The sequence below is a fragment of the Mauremys mutica genome, chromosome 5 (assembly GCF_020497125.1).
Source record: "Mauremys mutica isolate MM-2020 ecotype Southern chromosome 5, ASM2049712v1, whole genome shotgun sequence".
NCBI classification, from domain to species: Eukaryota; Metazoa; Chordata; order Testudines; family Geoemydidae; genus Mauremys; species Mauremys mutica.
Window position 1 is genome coordinate 143138793 of NC_059076.1, and position 18011 is coordinate 143156803.

General features: G+C 50.6%; 1 protein-coding gene across 2 annotated transcripts in view; it reads left to right on the forward strand.

Moving 5' to 3' along the window:
- LOC123371335 (meiosis 1 associated protein) overlaps positions 1–18011 on the forward strand; it is a 92492-nt gene that overhangs the window by 35029 nt on the left and 39452 nt on the right. For both annotated transcript variants that reach the window (XM_045018812.1, XM_045018813.1), the window contains exon 3: positions 780–962. In XM_045018812.1, coding sequence (XP_044874747.1) covers positions 780–962 — 183 coding nt within the window. The remainder of the gene's footprint in view (positions 1–779; positions 963–18011) is intronic.

Below are 18011 nucleotides of genomic sequence, written 5' to 3' on the forward strand. Positions count from 1 at the left end.
CTTGCGTGGTCCTTCCCCAAGGCTGCCTCCTGCAGCTAGTTGGCCCCAACCCAGGCAGGCTGCTCCTCTTCCAGGAAGCCATGCGCCAGGTGCTCTGGGGCTGGGGACACTTGGGCGACCTGGGGCTGTGGGGGTAGGGGGCTGTAGGCTTCAGGGGAGAAGAGGGTGTTAGGGGTGGGCTGGGCTGGGAGCTAGCTCCTCGAACCCATGGTTTACTCACCACCCTGAATGGATACACACAACGTATAAAATGCCTATAATCTTGGTAACTAAGTATCGTATCCTTACATATCACCTGTACGTGAGCCAAAACACAAGCAGTTGTAGTGGGATGCAGCTGCACTAGTGATTTGTGCCTCTGGAGCTATATGGATCGACAGACTGATTTAGACAAGTGGTCTATCTAGTCCACTATCCTGTTTACTGCAGTAGCCACTACCAGCTGCTCCAAGGAAGGTTCAGGAAATTCCACAGTGGTCAGTTAGGCATGGAATAACCTGCCCACAGGGGAAAAAACAGACAAAAAACTTCCTCCCAGCCCCTAATTGACTCATGTCCTGAAGCAAGAGGGTTTATAGTCCTCCCAAAACTCTTGTTCTTTTAAAAATCTTTACAATAACAACTTTGGATAGTCTTGTGATCCATATCACTGTCCAATCCTTTTTGAACCCTGTAATCTTGGGGCAATGTGTTCTACAACCAAACTGCAACGTGTGAAAAATAATTGTTATTGGATTGTAAATGTCCTCTCTTTAATTTAATTGAATACTGTTTTGCAGCAAGTAAAAGGGAGCTTTCCTCGGCTTCAGACCTGCATTTCAGAACTTCGCTCCTTACCAAGAGAAGGCTCTTTCCAACAAAAGGGAGACAGAGTGATGCAGGCTGTGCAGGATGGGCTCCAGCAGTTTAAACAGTACACCAGACATATGCTAGCAGGAGGCTCAGTGAACAGTTCTGTTGAGGTAAGGAGAGTTCTGGGGAGATAGTAATAACCATCAAGTGCAGTCCATCCGTATATTTCAGGTGTCAGTCACTGTGGTAGCTAAGTATCAGAGGGGTAGCCGTGTTAGTCTAGATCTGTAAAAAGCAGCAAAGAGTCCTGTGGAACCTTATAGACTAACAGACATATTGGAGTATGTGGTAGCTAAGCATCATGAGAGGAAGTAAGTAGCATAAAACAATTCCAAAAAAGAGGAACCCCATAGCTTGCTCTGCAGGATGCCCAAGATCTCATGTCACATACAGATTCAAGTCACTCATGGAATATGGCCCTAGCTGTAAGAGGGAAGACAACTTGATGACAAGCATTAGCTGATTATTTTAACTTCCCATTTTGTACACTGTTAATCTCCAAGACTGGATATTATTTAAAGTTGATTTTATTTCTTATGAGAACATAGTGAAACTCACTGCATACAAGATACTTTTTTATATGACTTCCCTGCCGGCCTACACTTACATTCTAGGATCATGTTCTGCCTATATTCCCTGGATGGAATTTCCACTAATGTCAATGGGACATTTGTGCAAAGATCCTAGTTGTGGCTTAAAGTATGTTCACAGTTCATTAAAACATCAATTCAAATGGAAAAGCATTTTATTGTGGGATTAGTTGGCACAGTAGCAAAGAACAGGAAAAGCCTACAAAAAGATCATTATCTTAGCACAATCTTTAAATCAATTTTCAGTACAAAAAGCAAATAGGATCAGTATTTGGAAAACAGAGAAACTTTATAGTCAGCATTTAATTCTCTCAGCAGCAGCTTGAGACTTCTGTAGGAATCCGTGTCCCATGCACCCAAACTCAGATCATCTACCATTTTGCATCTTTTCTGTCCCCTCTTATTCATTGCCTCTCTAACGTAAACTGACCCAGTCTTTTCACTCTCTCACTATATGGAAGATTGTTGAAGCATCTAAACATAATCTCCCATCTCTGAATCCCTTCTATTTCTGTTATATTCTTTTTGAGATGCAGTCACCAGAACTGAACACATGATCCAAGCAGAGGCTATCCCATTAATTTATATAATGGCATTGTAAATATTATTTCTCTAATAATGCCATATAATATACATTTTTTTCTATCCTTAGATGCAGATGTGTAGGTTGTTTTTCATTCTTACATAATTTTGCTTTCTTCCCCCTCCTACTTTCCCACCCACCCACCCCCATTTGGTGGTGAGATGGTAACGGGATTTGGTGGGGAGGAGGGGAATAAGTGATGGGTTTTAATTTCTGACCATTGGGGTGATTCTGATTTGAGGTGTTTATTTCAGAGTTGGAGGGCAATAGAGAGTAGGTGTAATTCAGGGGATGATACAATTACCTTCTCTAATTAATTTAACTGCAAATACATGCACAGCACAATCTTCCATTGCTGCAGCTGAGGGAATGGGACAGTTAACTACAATATTAAATGATCTACAGATGTAGGTGGCATATATTCCACTAGATTTTTCCTGTTCCTCTGGTTTGTTAAAATTAGTCCATAATGTGTTGTGCAAGCATACATTACTGTGCAATTTTCACAGAGGATTTCTGGTTTCTGTTTTTCTGGAATAGACCATAGTACAAAAGGCTATCCATGTGTATAAGACTGTAAAAGGACTGTGGCCTAAGTTTTCAAAAGTAATTATTGACTGTGTCTCAGTTTTTGAATGCCCAACTTGAGACATCTGAAAAAGACCTAATTTTCAGAGGGCAGGTGCTCAGTACTTCTGAAAATCAGGTTCTTTTTCATAAATTCAGAGATTATAAAACCAGAAAGGATCTCTTGTCTGACTTCCTGCATAACAGACCATGGACTTGATTTCACCAAGTGATTCCTGCTTCAAACGACATTTAGAAAGATATCCGGGGTTGGTTTAAACACCTCGTGACGAGGAATCCACCAGACCCCAACACAAATTGTTCTAATAGATAATTCCCCTCACTGTTCAATTTAACTTTATTTCTACTCTGAATTTTCCTAGCTTCAGCTTCCAGGGATTTGATCTTGTTCTGCCTTTGTCTACTAGATTATAGAGCCCTCTATTTTTAAGGTATCTCAAGTTAACACCCAAAAATCACTATTCACTTGAAAAGTTAAGCTTGTATTTTTAGAGGTCAATAGCAGCGACGCCTATATTAAGATTGTGTAATGCTGACAAACCCTTGTTGTTAGGGGGTGGGATTGAACCTGGGACCTTGAGAGCTAAATGCAGGAGCCTCTACTGCAGGGGTTCTCAAACTGGGGGTCAGGACCCTTCAGGGGGTTGCAAGGTTATTACATGGGGTGTTGTGAGCTGTCAGCCTCCAGCTTTGCCTCCAGCATTTATAATGGTGTTAAATATATTAAAAAGTAGTTTTAATTTATAAGGGGGGTCGTACTCAGAGGCTTGCTATGTGAAAGGGGTCACCAGTAAAAAAGTTTGAGAGCCACTGCTCTACTGCATGTGCTAAAAGCCAGCTGCCTCTTAGCTAAGCCTGTAGAGCAGATTCATTCATCTCTAAGTGGTCTCAGTGCCGCTAGAGGGGATAGAACATCACACTCAGGAGGTATGTGGGTTACAGTTGCATATAAACCTTCCATTGTAACCTAACTTTTAATTTTGTCTCAGTTTGGCAAACTAACTGTTTAGGCTAAAATAGACTAGGTTTCAGCTCTAGCTCAGATTGTTTTTTTATTATTATTATTTTTCAACCATTAGAGCAAAAACAATTAATCTGTTTCCAAGAACAAGGCTAGTGAAAAACAGGTAGTTTTGCCAATGGCAACAAAATTTTCTACCATTTACTGGAACAGCTCCAGCATCTCCATGGGTTGGTGTATGGATCTCAAATAGTGAGATAAGACTGGGGCCAGAGGGATGGACTTTGAATCCTCATAAAAGTCCATCCAGATATGTCCATAATCCTTTGGGGGTACGTGGGGGAGGGAGAAGGAGGCAGGAGAGAATCGCTATTTGCTAGCGGAGGACTGCCCACTGAGAACCAAAGGGGACTTGTGATGGGGTGCACCACTCACCGCTTGGCTGGCGCCTCCTCCTGCTCACTATAGGGATTAGCTCTTGAGGCCAACACCCCTTCCCATGGTCACATGCCATTACACCTTCTCTCTCCCAGGTCTGCATCTCCTCTCTCATCCCAGGACCTGCAGCATCTTCTTCATGACTCAGCCTTCTGGCCAGGTCACTCAGCATTCCTCCTTCCAGGGTATATCAAAGTGTTTCCTTCAGCAGTCTTCCCATTCACTGCCTCAGGTACCACTCCTTCAGTGACTGGTTGGGGAACCCAGGCCCACCCTCTACTGCGGGTTCACAGAATCATAAAAGGTTAGGGTTGGAAGGGACCTCAGGAGGCCATCAAGTCCAACCCCCTGCTCAAAGCAGGACCAACCTCAACTAAATCATCCCAACCATGGATTTATCAAGCCAGGCCTTAAAAACCTCTAAGGAAGGAGATTCCACCACCTCCCTAGGTAACCCATTCCAGTGCTTCGCCACCCTCCTAGTGAAATAGTGTTTCCTAATATCCAACCTAGACCTCCCCCACTGCAACTTGAGACCATTGCTTCTTCTTCGAGTGATTGCTCATATGCATTCCAGTTAGGTGTGCGCGCGCCGCGTGCACGCTCGTCAGAAGATTTTTACCCTAGCAACACTCGGTGGGTCGGCTGGGCGCCCCCTGGAGTGGCGCCGCTATAGCGCTAGATATATACCCCTGCCGACCCATCCACTCCTCAGTTCCTTCTTACCGCCCGTGACGGTCGTTGGAACAGTGGAGTGCGGCACTGCTAACCTCCATAGCCCTAGCTTCTCACTTGTTTCTCTACATAGTTGTTGTATATAGTTCGTTAAATATAGTTAGATTTAGTTTACTAGTTTGTGTAGTTAGCATATAGTTACTCAGGGAAATTGGGGGGGGCTAGCCCCTTCTCTTTCCCCCAACCCGGTGCGGGCCCATGCCCAAGGCACCGGGATTTAAGCCATGCTCGGCCTGCCAAAACCCGATGCCGATTGGAGACCCTCACGATTCGTGTCTGCGGTGCTTAGGAGAGTCTCACCTTCCCGATAAGTGCCGCATTTGCAAGTCCTTCAAGCCAAGGACAAAAAAGGAGCGGGACTTTCGTTTGAAGCAGCTCCTAATGGAGTCGGCACTTAGCCCTGCGGCGCCGGCTCCGGCCGCCCCGCAGTCAGCTTCGGTGCGGAGCGCGCCAGCAGTTCCCGTACGTTCCGGTACTGAGGTCCAGCGGAAGCAGCAGCCGGCACCGGCCCCCCGGCACCGTTCCCTCTCTCCGTCAGGAAAACGCAAGGCGGCACCGACCTCCTCCAAGAAGGTCTCTGCACCTGGACCTGTCACCCGACCCCCGGTTCCGGCACCGGCAGCTCCGGCGCTGGCACCGACAGCGCAACAACCGAGCGCTGTGCCGTTGACTCCGGCACCACAAGGGCCATCGAGTCCGGTACCACCTTGCTCCCCGGTGCACACCACGGTTGAGCTCGCTCTCCCGTCGACGCCTGAGACGCCATTTTTCGACGGCGAGAGAGCTTATAGCCTTGACAGAGCCAACGCATTCTCAACCCCCGGCACCGCCAGTGCGGGTTGTTAAATCAGCAGGCAAGCCGGCTATAATGAGGCCTCCTTCCCTTGACCAGCAGGACAGACATTATTCCAGGTCCTGGTCCCGGAGGCGTTCCCATTCACGCCGCTCCAGATCTCGACACCGCTCGCAGTCCCGGTACCGCTCTCCATCGCAGTACCGGTCGTACTCGTGGAGACGATCCCGGTCCCGGTCTCCAGACAGGCGCTATCGGCACCGATCCGGCTCTTGGTACCGCTCCCGGTACCGGTCCTCTCGCAGCCGTTCCCACCGTCGGGACTCGAGATCCCGGTCGACCTCCCGGCACCGGCACGGTAGATGGTCCCGGTCTCATTCCCGGCACCGTGAAGAGCGGCACCGATCCCCAGCACCGTCCAGGGACAGAACGGCGGTGTCGGCGGCGCAGTTGCATAGTCTCTCGGCACCGCCTTGGCCTTCGAGACAGCCATCCGTCTCCTCCCAGGCCGATAGTGCAGCTGACCAGCACACCGAGCCTCAAGGCCAAGACCAAGGTCCTCCTCAATGGGCCTTCTGGACTCCGTGGGCGTACCATGAGGCGCAAGGAGCCCCCTTTGCCACTCAGCACTCCAGGCCCTCCGACCACTGAGCACCTGAGGCCACGGTCAGCAGACCTCCTCCCACAGCCATGGAAGAGGGGCCGCTGACGTCCGTTGATGCTGAGCATCCTCCTGTCGAAGAGGCCCCACAGCAGCTAGCTGAGCCTCCGCAGGACACTGAGCCTGTCATCCTCTTCCTCCCCGGATGAGGCGGTGGCAGGGGCGTCCACCTCGGGACCTCCTCCGATTGACCTTCGGGCCCATCAGGACTTGTTCTTCTTTGAGTGATTGCTCCTATGCATTCCAGTCAGGTGTGCGCACCGCGCGTGCACGGCTCTTCGGAACATTTTTACCCTAGCAACTCCGGCGGGCCGGCTGGGCGCCCCCTGGAGTGGCGCCGCTATGGCGCTGGATATATACCCCAGCCGGCCCGTCCGCTCCTCAGTTCCTTCTTACCGCCCGTGACGGCCAGTTGGAACAGTGGAGTGCTCTTTTACCTCCACAGCCCTAGGACGGATCACCTCCTCTATGCCTTCCCTCCGTTCCCGCTCGTACACCGAGTGCTACTGAAGCTTCGGAGGGACAGGGCCCATGTCATACTCGTCGCTCCGGCCTGGCCGAGGCAGCACTGGTACACCCTGCTGCTCGAGCTCTCCGTTCGGGATCCCATGCCCCTCCCGTTATGGCCGGACCTCATCACGCAGGACTTCGGCAGGTTCTGTCACCCGAACCTACAGTCCCTCCATCTTACAGCTTGGTACCTGCGTGGCTGACCCACGCAGAGAGGGACTGTTCGGCGGCAGTGCAGCAAGTCCTGCTAGAGAGCAGAAAGCCTTCCACTCGCTCCACCTACCTTGCGAAATGGAAGCGTTTCGCGCTCTGGTGTGATCAACGAGGCCTCAATCCCTTCGTAGTCCCTATCCCTACCATCCTGGACTACCTCTGGTACCTTAAGGAGCAAGGTCTTGTGGTCTCCTCCTTGAAGGTGCACCTGGCAGCCGTGTCCGCCTTTCGTCCATCCATGGGAGGTCGTTCCATCTTCTCCAACCAGATGGTTTCCCGCTTCCTTAAAGGCCTGGACCGCTTGTACCCGCCGGTGCGGCGTCCTGCCCCGACCTGGGATTTAAACCTCGTTCTGGCCAAGCTTATGGGACTGCCCTTCGAGCCTCTGGCCACGTGCTCTCTGCTCTACCTCTCCTGGAAGACAGCCTTCCTCGTCGCAATTACATCAGCAAGACGAGTCTCCGAGCTCCGTGCCCTAACGGTTAGTCCACCATACACCGTCTTCCATGGAGACAAGGTGCAGCTTCGACCACACCCGGCCTTGCTCCCTAAGGTGGTATCGGCCTTTCACCTTAATCAGGAGATCTTCCTTCCGGTCTTCTTCCCGAAGCCGCACGCCTCACCTCATGAGCAACAGCTTCACACCCTGGACGTCCGCAGGGCCCTCGCTTTTTATATCGAGCGGACAAAGCCCTTCCGGCGTTCGACCCAGCTGTTTGTAGCGGTCGCCGATCGCATGAAAGGCGAGCCGGTCTCCTCGCAGCGGATTTCCTCCTGGGTGACGGCATGTATTCGGACATGCTACGAGTTTGTTCGCGTGCCATCATGTCGCCTGACCGCTCACTCGACGAGAGCGCATGCCTCGTCGGCCGCCTTCCTTGCCCATGTCCCCATCCAGGACATTTGTAGAGCGGCCACCTGGTCTTCTGTCCACACCTTCGCTTCCCACTACGCGTTGGTGCAGCAATCCAGAGACGATGCAGCCTTCGGCTCCGCAGTCTTACACTCTGCCACGTCTCACTCCGACCCTACCGCCTAGGTAAGGCTTGGGAATCACCTGACTGGAATGCATAGGAGCAATCACTCGAAGAAGAAAAGACGGTTACTCACCGTAGTAACTGTTGTTCTTCGAGATGTGTTGCTCCTATCCATTCCAGACCCGCCCTCCTTCCCCACTGTCGGAGAAGCCAGCAAGAAGGAACTGAGGAGCGGATGGGCCGGCTGGGGTATATATCCAGCGCCATAGCGGCGCCACTCCAGGGGGCGCCCAGCCGGCCCGCCGGAGTTGCTAGGGTAAAAATGTTCTGAAGAGCCGTGCACGCGCGGCGCGCACACCTGACTGGAATGGATAGGAGCAACACATCTTGAACAACACCAGTTACTACGGTGAGTAACCGTCTTTTGCGGTGGGTGGCCCAGAACATAAACCTGCCAATTGAGGAGGTGCCGGAGGATGACGACCCAGTCGTCAATATAATCTCGGCGGATGCGCCTCTTCGAGTGGCCCTGCCGTTTATCCGAACTATCCAGCGGAATGCGGATACCATTTGGCAGTCTCTGGCTTCCATCCCTCCGACCGCCCGAGGAGTGGAAAGGAAGTACATGGTCCCGTCCAAGGGCTATGAGTACCTCTATACTCACCCTGCTCCATGCTCATTGGTGGTCCAATCGGTTAACGACCGTGAACACCATGGCCAACAAGCGCCGGCGCCTAAGTCTAAGGAGGCGCGGTGCATGGACCTTTTGGGCTGCAAGGTCTACTCTGCCGGTGGCCTTCAGTTACGAGTTGCCAACCAACTGGCTCTCCTGAGCAGATACACCTTTAACACCTTGGTGTCTCTGTCAAAATTCTCCGAGCTTGTGCCACAGGGGTCCCGTCCTGAGTTCACGGCTCTGGTGGAAGAGGGTAAGAAAGCATCCCGGTCAGCCCTCCAAGCCTCTCTGGACTCAGCAGATTCGGGAGCCAGGACCCTGGCCTCTGGGGTAAGCATGAGGCGCATTTCTTGGCTTCAGGCCTCAACGCTGCCGCCGGAAGTCCAACAAACAATTCAGGACTTGCCCTTTGACGACCAGGGTCTCTTCTCCGAGAAGACCGACTCAAGGCTGCAGACCCTTAAGGATGGTCGCGTCATGATCCGCTCCCTGGGCATGCAAACCCCGGTTACCCAGAGGAGGTCCTTCCGGCCACAACCATACCGCCCATACAACCAGCCCAGGCTGCGGCCGGATAATAGGCGCCGGGGCAGAGTGAACCGGCGCAGACAGTCAGGCAATCAGGGGAACCAGTCCCAACCACCCTCGAAGTCTGCTTCAGGGCCTAAACAGAACTTTTGATGGGACGCCCGAGGACGGCCCACCAGTTTCATTACCGGATCCTTCCCCGTTGTTTTCCAACCGTCTCTCCCAATTCCTACCGGCTTGGTCCCAGATAACATCAGACAGCTGGGTACTTCGCACGGTGCAATCTGGTTACCGCCTCCAGTTTGCTTCGCCCCCTCCCTCCCACCCTCCCTACCTGTCCCTCTTCAGGGACCCCTCTCACGAGCAAGTCCTCTTGCAAGAGGTCGAGACTCTTGAGTTTGGGTGCCATAGAGGAAGTGCCAGAAGGCATGAGGGGCAGGGGTTTCTACTCCCGCTACTTCCTGATCCCCAAGGCGAAGGGAGGTCTGCATCCAATCCTAGACCTCCGAGAGCTCAACAGATTTCTGGTCAAGCTCAAGTTCCGCATGGTGACCCTGGGGACCATTATTCCCTCCCTGGATCCGGGAGACTGGTTTGCCGCCCTCGATATGAAGGACGCGCATTTCCATATCACCATTTACCCTCCTCATCGACGCTACCTTTGCTTTGTCGTCAACCACCAGCACTACCAGTTCACGGTGCTCCCCTTTGGCCTCTCCACGGCACTGAGGGTCTTCACCAAGTGCATGGCGGTGGTCGCCGCGGCCCTCCGCCGTCGTCGGATACATGTCTACCCATATCTCGACGACTGGCTGGTCCGCAGAACGTCCCAGCAACTCGTAACACAACAAATGTCCGTGATCATAGGGCTGTTTCAAAAGCTAGGCCTTATGATCAACACCGAGAAGTCTACCTTGACTCCAATGCAGAGGATAGAGTTCATCGGCGCAGTCCTGGACTCCAATCTGGCCACGGCCTGCCTCCCTCTGCCTCGACATCAGTCCATGGCTTCCATCATCCGAAGCCTACAGTCCTTCCCGACGACAACGGTGCGCACCTGCCTCAGCCTCCTAGGCCACATGGCGGCGTGCACTTTCGTGACCCTATATGCGAATCTCTGCTTTCGCACCTTTCAAGCTTGGTTAGCGTCGGTTTACCGCCCGCACAGGGACTCTATAGACACGGTGGTCATGATCCCGAGGTCGGCCCTCGAATCGCTCAACTGATGGTTGGACCCAGAGGTGGTGTGTGCCGGGGTCCCGTTCCGCCCCCCTCACCCCTCCGTCACTCTGACTATGGACGCCTCGGCCATGGGGTGGGGTGCGCACCTCGGCAGCCTACACACCCAGGGCCTCTGGTCACCCCGCGAGCTGACCCTGCACATCAACATCAGGGAGCTGCAAACGGTTCGCTTGGCGTGCCAAACCTTTCGCTCCCACCTCCAAGGTCGCTGCGTGTCCGTCTTCACAGACAACACGACAGCGATGTTCTACATAAACAAGCAGGGCGGGGCACGTTCCTCCCTGCTTTGTACGGAAGCGATGCGACTGTGGGACTTCTGCATAGCCCACTCCATACATTTAGTAGCATCGTTTCTCCTGGGAGTACAGAACACGCTGGCGGACCATCTCAGCAGGTCATTCCTCTCCCACGAGTGGTCGATTCGCCCCGATGTTATCCACACAGTTTTCCGGAGGTGGGGCTTTCCCCAAATAGACCTGTTTGCCTCCAAAGAGAACAGGAAATGCCACCAGTTCTGCTCTTACCAGGGATGCTCCCAGGGCTCCCTTTCGGACGCGTTCCTCCTGCCGTGGGCGGATCACCTGCTGTATGCCTTCCCTCCGTTCCCCCTCATACACCGGGTGCTACTCAAGCTCCGGAGGGACAGGGCCCACCTCATTCTCATTGCTCCGGCTTGGCCGAGACAGCACTGGTACACCCTGCTGTTCGACCTCTCAGTGCGGGATCCCATTCCCCTCCTGTTATGGACGGACCTCATAACACAAGACTTCGGCAGGCTTCGCCACCCGGACCTGCAGTCCCTCCACCTTACAGCTTGGCTCCTGCGTGGCTGACCCAAGCGGAGCGTGACTGTTCTGCTGCAGTACAGCAGGTGCTGCTGGAAAGCAGGAAACCCTCCACTCGGTCGACTTACCTCGCCAAGTGGAAGCGTTTCGCACACTGGAGTGATCAGAAGGATATGAACCCTCTCCTGGTGCCTATTCCCAAGATCTTGGACTACCTCTGGTCGCTCAAGGAGCAAGGCCTCGCGGTCTCCTCCTTGAAGGTGCACCTGGCGGCCATTTCTGCCTTTAGGCCCCGCATAGGGGAACGATCCATCTTCTCTAATCAGATGGTTTCCCGCTTCCTTAAGGGGCTAGAACGATTGTACCCACAGGTACGGCGCCCTGCACCTACCTGGGATTTGAACTTGGTTTTAGCCAAGCTTATGGGAGCCCCCTTTGAGCCCTTGGCCACGTGTTCCCTACTATATTTGTCCTGGAAAACGGCCTTCCTTGTCGCTATTACTTCAGCGAGACGAGTTTCTGAGCTTCGTACCCTAACGGCTGACCCTCCGTATACCATCTTCCATAAGGACAAGGTGCAGCTTCGGCCTCACCCCGCCTTCCTCCCTAAGGTGGTGTCGGCTTTCCATGTAAACCAGGACATCTTCCTCCCGGTTTTCTTCCCGAAGCCGCACACATCACGTTGGGAACAACAGCTTCATAGCCTCGACGTGCGTAGGGCCCTCGCTTTTTACATAGAGCGAACGAAACCCTTCTGGCGTTCGCCCCAGCTATTTGTAGCGGTTGCAGATCGCATGAAGGGGAAACCAGTCTCTGCTCAGCGAATTTCGTCCTGGGTGACGTCATGTATCAGGACATGCTACGAGCTTGCTCGGGTTCCAGCTAGCCATCTCACCACTCATTCTACAAGAGCACAAGCCTCCTCTGCCGCCTTCCTGGCCCATGTCCCCATCCAGGACATCTGTCGAGCGGCTACCTGGTCTTCCGTTCACATCTTTTCTTCCCACTACGCATTGGTGCAACAATCCAGAGACGATGCCACTTTTGGCTCAGCAGTCTTACACTCTGCCACGTCTCACTCCGACCCCACCGCCTAGGTAAGGCTTGGGAATCACCTAACTGGAATGCATATGAGCAACACATCTCGAAGAACAACAGTTACAACGGTAAGTAACCGTCTTTTCTTGTTCTGTCATCTGTCACCACTGAGAACAGTCTGGTTCCATCCTCTTTGGAACCCCTCTTCAGGTAGTTGAAGGCTGCTATCAAATCCCACCTCACTCTTCTCTTCTGCAGACTAAATAAGCCCAGTTCCCTCAGACTCTCCTTGTAAGTCATGTGCCCCAGCCACCTAATCATTTTCGTTGCCCTCCGCTGGACTCTCTCCAATTTGTCCATATCCTTTCTGTAGTGGGGGGCGGGGGCAAAACTGGACACAGTACTCTAGATGTGGCCTCACCAGTGCCGAATAGAGGGGAATAATCACTTCCCTCGATCTGCTGGTAATGCTCCTCCTAATGCAGCCCTTAGCCTTCTTGGCAACAAGGGCACACTGTTGACTCATATCCAGCTTCTCGTCCAGTGTAATCAGCAGGTCCTTTTCTGCAGAACTGCCACTTAGCCAGTTGGTCCCCAGTCTATAGCAGTGCATGGGATTTTTCCGTCCTAAGTGCAGGACTCTGCACTTGTCCTTGTTGAACCTCATCAGATTTCTTTTGGCTCAATCCTCTAATTTGTTTAGGTCACTCTGGACCCTATCCCTACCTTCCAGCATATCTACCTCTCCCCCCAGCTTAGTGTCATCCACAAACTTGCTGAGGGTGCAATCCATCCCATCATCCAGATCATTAATGAAGATATTGAACAAAACCGGCCCCAGAACCAACCCCTGGGGCTTCGTTTGATACCGGCTGCCAACTAGACATCAAGCCATTGATCACTACATGTTGAGCCCAATGATCTAGTCAGCTTTCTATCCACCTTATAGTCCATTCATCTAATCCATACTTTTTTAACTTAATGGCAAGAATACTGTGGGATACCGTATCAAAAGCTTTGTTAAAGTCAAGGTTTATCAAGTCCACCACTTTCCCCATATCCACAGAGCCAGTTATCTCATCATAGAAGGCAATCAGACTGGTCAGGCATGACTTGCCCTGTGTGAATCCATGTTGACTGTTCCTGGTCACCTTCCTCTCCTCCAAGTCCTTCAAAGTGGATTCCTTTAGGGCCTGCACCATGATTTTTCCAGGGACTGAGGTGAGGCTGACTGGTCTGTAGTTCCCTGGAGTCTCCTTCCCTTTTTTAAAAGATGGGCACTATATTTGCCTTTTTCCAATGGTCCGGGACCTCCCCCAATTGCCATAAGTTTTCAAAGATAATGGCCAATGGCTCTTCAGTCACATCAGCCAACTTCCTCAGCAACCTCGGATGCATTAGATCTGGACCCATGGACTTGTGCATGTCCAGCTTTTCTAAACAGTCCTTAATCTGTTCTTTCACTACTGAGGGCTGCTCACCTCCTCCTCATAGTGTGCTGTCCAGTGTTGCTAGGTTGCCTCCCCCATTCAGTAAGGGTCCCACACTTTCCCTGACCTTTTTCTTGTTGCTAACATACCTGTAGAAATCCTCCTTGTTACCCTTCACATCCCTTGCTAGCTGCAACTCCAATTGTGCTTTGGCCTTCCTGATTACACCCCTGCATGCTCAAGCAATATGTTTATACTCCTCCCTAGTCATCTGTCCAAGCTTCCACTTCTTGTAAACTTCCTTTTTGTGTTTAAGCTCAACGAAGATTTCTGTTAAGCCAAGCTGGTTGCCTGCCATATTTACTATTCTTTCTGCACGTCGAGATGGTTTGTTCCTGGGTTCCAGCCCAGGGACCCTACAGCACGCAGCCAAGATCTGTTCAGTCTCCAACCTAGCTGCTGGGCTGCTTCCTACCCCCGCACTACCCCCTATCTAGGGTTTTTCAGCCGCTCTACTCCCTCCTCCCAGGGAGCAACCACAGGCTACTTCTCTCTAGAGCCTCCAAACACACCTCCCTTCTCCCAGGAAGTGACAGCAGACTCCTTCCCTGCAGCCCCTTTCCTGCTATCAGCTCCGTAGCTTTATAGAAGCCCTGCCTGTTCTCACACAGGTGAGCTTCCCCTAATTAGGGCTTTCCTCTCAGCCTAATAGATGAATTGGCCCACCTGGCTGCCATTAACCCCTTCAGAGTGAGTGTGGGGTGGACACCCCATCATAGGACTCAGTCACCAACTGGACATGGCCCACCCACCAGAGGGGAGCTGCTCCCTGACTAGCCTCCTGCCAGAAAGCATTTGAGGAATCCTTTGCTCATGTTCTGGCAGCACAGCACTGGCCTTTACCCATCTGTCTCCTCTGGGCAGCAGAAGCAGCAGCTGGAACAAAGGGCAGAGGGGTAAATCAACCCAGCTCTTTCCCAAGAGCTCCTGGCAACTGCTCCTTGCTGACAGTTGACGTGCTGCCCCTAAATGCCATGGAACCTCTCTGAATTCCTCCCCATTCCTAGGAAGCAGCTCCACTTAAAGGGTGTAATAGACTCATAGACTAAGGTCAGAAGGGACCATTAGGATCTTCTAGTCTGACCTTCTGCACAACAGGCCACAGAATCTCACCCACCCACTCCTGTAACAAACCCCTCACCTATGTCTGAGCTACTGAAGTCCTCAACTTGTGGTTTAAACACTTCAAGGTGCACAGAATCCTCCAGGAGGTGACCCATGCCCCACTCTGCAGAGGAAGGCGAAAACTCCCCAGGGCCTCTGCCAATCTGCCCTGGAGGAAAATTCCTTCCCGCCCCCAAATATGGTGATCAGCTAAACCCTGAGCATGTGGGCAAAACTCACCAGCCAGACACCCAGGAAAGAATTCTTTGTAGTAACTCAGATCCCACCCCATTTAGTGTCCCATCACAGGTCATTGGGCATATTTACCGCTAATAGTCAAAGATCAATTAATTGCCAAAATTAGGCTATCCCATTATACCATCCCTTCCATAAACTTATCAAGCTTAGTCTTGAAGCCAGATATGTCTTTTGCCCCCACTACTCCCCTTGGAAGGCTGTTCCAGAGCTTCACTCCTCTGATGGTTTGAAACCTTCGTCTAATTTCAAGTCTAAACTTCCTGATGGCCAGTTTATATCCATTTGTTCTTGTGTCCACATTGGTACTGAGTTTAAATAATTCCTCTCCCTCCCTGGTATTTATCCCTCTGATATATTTATAGAGAGCAATCATATCTCCCCACAGCTGTCTTTTGGTTAAGCTAAACAAGCCAAGCTCTTCAAGTCTCCGTAAGACAGGTTTTCCATTCCTCAGATCATCCTAGTAGCCCTTCTCTGTACCTGTTCCAGTTTGAATTCATCCTTCTTAAACATGGGAGACCAGAACTGCACACAATATTCCAGATGAGGTCTTACCCGTGCCTTGTATTACAGTACTAACACCTCCTTATCTCTACTGGAAATACCTCGCCTGATGCATCCCAAACCCGCATTAGCTTTTTTCACAGCCATATCACATTGGCAGCTCATAGTCATCCTGTGATCAACCAATACTCCGAGGTCCTTCTCCTCCTCTGTTACTTCCAACTGATGCGTCCCCAGTTTATAACAAAAATTCTTGTTATTAATCCCTAAATGCATGACCTTGCACTTTTCACTATTAAATTTTTATCATATTATTATTACTCCCGTTTACAAGGTCATCCAGATCTTCCTGTAGGATAGCCTGGTCCCTCACTGTATTGGCAATGCCTCCCAGCTTCGTGTTATCCTCAAACTTTATTAGCACATTTCCACTTTTTGTGCCAAGGTCAGTAATAAAAAGATTAAATAAGACTGGTCCCAAAACCAATCCCTGAGGAACTCCAATAGTAACCTCCTTCTAGCCTGACAGTTCACCTTTCAGTATGACCCGTTGTATTCTCCCCTTTAACTAGTTCCTTATGCACCTTTCAGTTTTCATATTGATTCCCATCTTTTCCAATTTAGCTAATAATTCCCCATGTGGAACCGAATGAAATGCCTTACCAAAATCGAGGTAAATTAGATACACTGCGTTTCCTTTGTCTAAAAAATCTGTTACCTTCTCAAAGAAGGAGATCAGGTTGGTTTGGCACGATTTACCTTTTGTAAAACCATGTTGTATTTTGTCCCAATTACCATTGACCTCAATGTCCTTAACTACTTTCTCCTTCAAAAATTTTTCCAAGACCTTGCATACTACAGATGTCAAACTGACAGGCTTATAGTTAACCAGATCACTTTTTTTTCCTTTCTTAAAAATAGGAACTATGTTAGCAATTCTCCAGTCATACGGTACAACCCCTGAGTTTACAGATTCATTAAAAATTCTTGCTAATGGGCTTGCAATTTCATGTACCAGTTCCTTTAATATTCTTGGATGAAGATTATCTGGGGCCCTCGATTTAGTCCCATTAAGCTGTCCGAGTTTGGCTTCTACCTCGGATGTGGTAATATCTACCTCCATATCTTCATTCCCATTTGTCATCCTACCATTATCCCTAAGTTCCTCACTAGCTTCATTAAAGACTGAGGCAAAGTATTTGTTTAGATATTGGGCCATGCCTAGATTATCCTTAATCTCCACTCCAGCCTCAGTGTTTAGCAGTCCCACTTCTTCTTTGTTTGTTTTCTTCTTATTTATATGGCTATAGAACCTTTTACTATTGGTTTTAATTCCATCATGACTACTATTCCACCATGTTTCTGTTATCCCTATAATATCTGGTTTCACTTCCTGCACCAATAGTTCTAGTTCCTCCATTCTGTTACCTAGGCTGCTCACATTAGTTTACAGATGTCTTAATTTTTGCTGTTTGGCTTCTCTCGCATTCTTTACCCAATTAGGCACAGACATTCTATCACCACTATCACCTATTAGACTGGTATCTACACTACCCTTCCGGCTTATGTGCTTTCTCCTACCCACTGCTGTATCCTTTCTTTCTGGTTTTCTTCCCTCTCAATGTTAAAATCTGGCATGGACATTACCTGGACATCTCCCAGCTATCTCCCCCAAATTCCTAGTTTAAAGCTCTCTTAATCAATTGTGCCAGCCTCCATCCTAGAATTCTATTTCCCTCCCTACTCAGGTGAAGTCCATCACAAGAGAACAGTCCTCTGTCCATGAATTCTTCTCTATGGCCACACATCCCAAAGCCCTCCTTATAGCACCACTGCCTAAGCTATCTGTTGATCATCATAATCTTGTCACACCTTTATTGCCTTTCTCTAGGAACAAGCAGAATCCCACTGAAGATCACCTGAGCCTCGATTTCTTTAAGCGTCTTCCCCAGTCTGGCATAGTCTCCCTTGATACGTTCCTGCAAGAATATAGCCGTATCATTCATTCCCACCTGAAGGACAATCAGCGGATTCTTTCCCACTCCCGTTAGGATCCTCTTCAGCCTCAGGTCCACATCCCGTATCTTAGCATCAGGCAGACAGCACACCCTTCTGTTCTCTAGATCAACTCTAGTTACAGGCCTGTCTATTCTTCTCAATAAGGAGTCCCCAATCACGTAGACCTGCCTTTTCCTGGTGACGGTGCGATTCTCTGGTCTATCCCCTGCTCCCATTGGCTGCGAGTCCTCTCGATTCCTATTGTCCCTTGCAATCCTCCGCAACCCATCCTGTATCCTCCTGGGGCTTATATTTGGTGTTGTTATCTCCATTGACTCTTCCCCTCTTCCTATAGGACTAGCAGCGCTTCTCTTCTTCCTTGCCCTCTCACCTTCAGCAACCACCTGCTGTGCCCCTTCTTCATTTTCCAACTCTGCAAACCTGTCCCTGAGCTCTATTTCTCCTTCACTGGCCCGTCTTTTCCTCT